This window comes from Limulus polyphemus, unplaced genomic scaffold, assembly GCF_000517525.1.
Source record: "Limulus polyphemus unplaced genomic scaffold, Limulus_polyphemus-2.1.2 Scaffold2091, whole genome shotgun sequence".
NCBI classification, from domain to species: domain Eukaryota; kingdom Metazoa; phylum Arthropoda; class Merostomata; order Xiphosura; family Limulidae; genus Limulus; species Limulus polyphemus.
Genome location: NW_013667701.1, coordinates 160,181 through 161,894, shown reverse-complemented (window position 1 = coordinate 161,894; position 1,714 = coordinate 160,181). Strand labels below are relative to the sequence as shown.

General features: G+C 36.1%; 1 protein-coding gene across 1 annotated transcript in view; it reads left to right on the top strand.

Moving 5' to 3' along the window:
* The window catches only part of LOC106465907 (chitinase-3-like protein 1), an 11,574-nt gene extending 10,206 nt beyond the window's left edge, over positions 1 to 1,368 (top strand). Inside the window, exon 8 of the mRNA XM_013926144.2 lies at positions 457 to 1,368. Coding sequence (XP_013781598.1) covers positions 457 to 987 — 531 coding nt within the window. The 3' untranslated portion in view covers positions 988 to 1,368. The remainder of the gene's footprint in view (positions 1 to 456) is intronic.
* The last annotated feature ends 346 nt before the right edge of the window (positions 1,369 to 1,714 follow it).

Genomic DNA, 1,714 nt, shown 5'->3' with positions numbered 1-1,714 from the left:
CACATTTCTGTAGTGTAATCTGAAGCAGTCTATCGACTTTCTTCCCACATTTGTGTAGTGTAAGCTGAAGCAGTCTATCGGCTTTCTTCCCACATTTCTGTAGTGTAATCTGAAGTAGTCTATCGACTTTCTTCCAACATTTCTGTAGTGTAATCTGAAGTAGTCTATCGGCTTTCTTCACACATTTCTGTAGTGTAAACTGAAGTAGTCTATCGACTTTCTTCCCACATTTCTGTAGTGTAATCTGAAGCAGTCTATCGACTTTCTTCCCACATTTCTGTAGTGTAAGCTGAAGCAGTCTATCGATTTCTCCCCACATTTCTATATAAAATAAAGCTGTTTGTACATTTGCCTCCTACGTTTACATAGTGTAAGCTAACCTGTGTTATAAAAATGGTTCAAAATTATGTCACGTGAAAAAGTAAAAAACACAGAGAAACGTGTACAATTTCACAGGTACGATATGCTAAAGTCATGGGTCTTGGAGGTGGCATGGTTTGGTCTATTGAAACTGATGATTTTACCGGAAAATGCCATACACAACGTTACCCTTTGTTGCAAGCTATTAATGAAGAATTTGCAGACCCTAGAATGGACTTACCTTTACCTCCTAAGAAGACTCCATCTTCAGGAATAGAGCAAGAAACTGAGTCAACTACAACATCAACGTCGTCTACAGTATCTTCATCAACAACCAGTAGCACGAGTCAGTCCCCCTCTACTGTAAAACCTGACAGCCAAACATCGCCAGAAGAGCCTGAAGTAGTGAAAATTCTTTGTACCAACGAAGGGTCCCATCCCCATCCCAAGAACTGTTCAAGGTTCATCCAGTGTACTAATGATGGCAAGAAATTCGTGGCGTATGAACTTACCTGTTCAACGAATACTGTCTTCAACCCTAAAACTGGCCTTTGCGATTGGCCAGATAACGTTCCAAACTGTTATGATTACTACTACTACCGGAAATACGCCCTCTACATACCATAACGCTTACAAAATATATAAATTTAGCTCAAAATTAACTTCTTTCTATAGATTCTGGTTACATTTTTATCCATAACTTCGCATATGTTGTTGTAGGAGACTCGGAGTGGCTATTCTCCCATAAATAATTCCAGCTAAAAAGTAGGCCTAATTTTATGTTTTTGTTTTGTTTTGTTAGTGGTCCACGATGGTGTTTTATTTGATACGATATTAATTTTCTCTTTACATGATAATACCATTGGAGAATTTTTTTTGTTTGCTTTTTTTTACATAAAGAAACTCACTGTTCAAGGAAAACCTCGAACTCCAAATCTTTGATGGCTTCAGCTATATTTCAATAATATATGTTTAGCTTTTTTCTATCTTTTCTCCTTGGTTGCCTCAGAAAGTTTGAATTGTTTTGATATCATTGATGCGCTGTTTTATGCTGATACTGAGCCTGTTACTGGTCTTTCATATTTGTGTAAATCTTGTTATGAAGTTTAATAAAATCTTTGGAGTTTTAGTCTATATTTTATTTTACCTTCTTAGTTCATATCTAAGAGTAAAGTAGTTACATTTGTTAAATGATTGTTAAACTTATTTGAAATCGAAAACACTTCTGAAGGTAAAATACCGTCCTGGACAAAATTACCCATCAACCTTTACGATGTTATGAGATACCCTATTCATCATTTACGTGTATTTGCTGAGAGTACCCGTTAAAGAAGCAAAAACTGTATAAAGGACA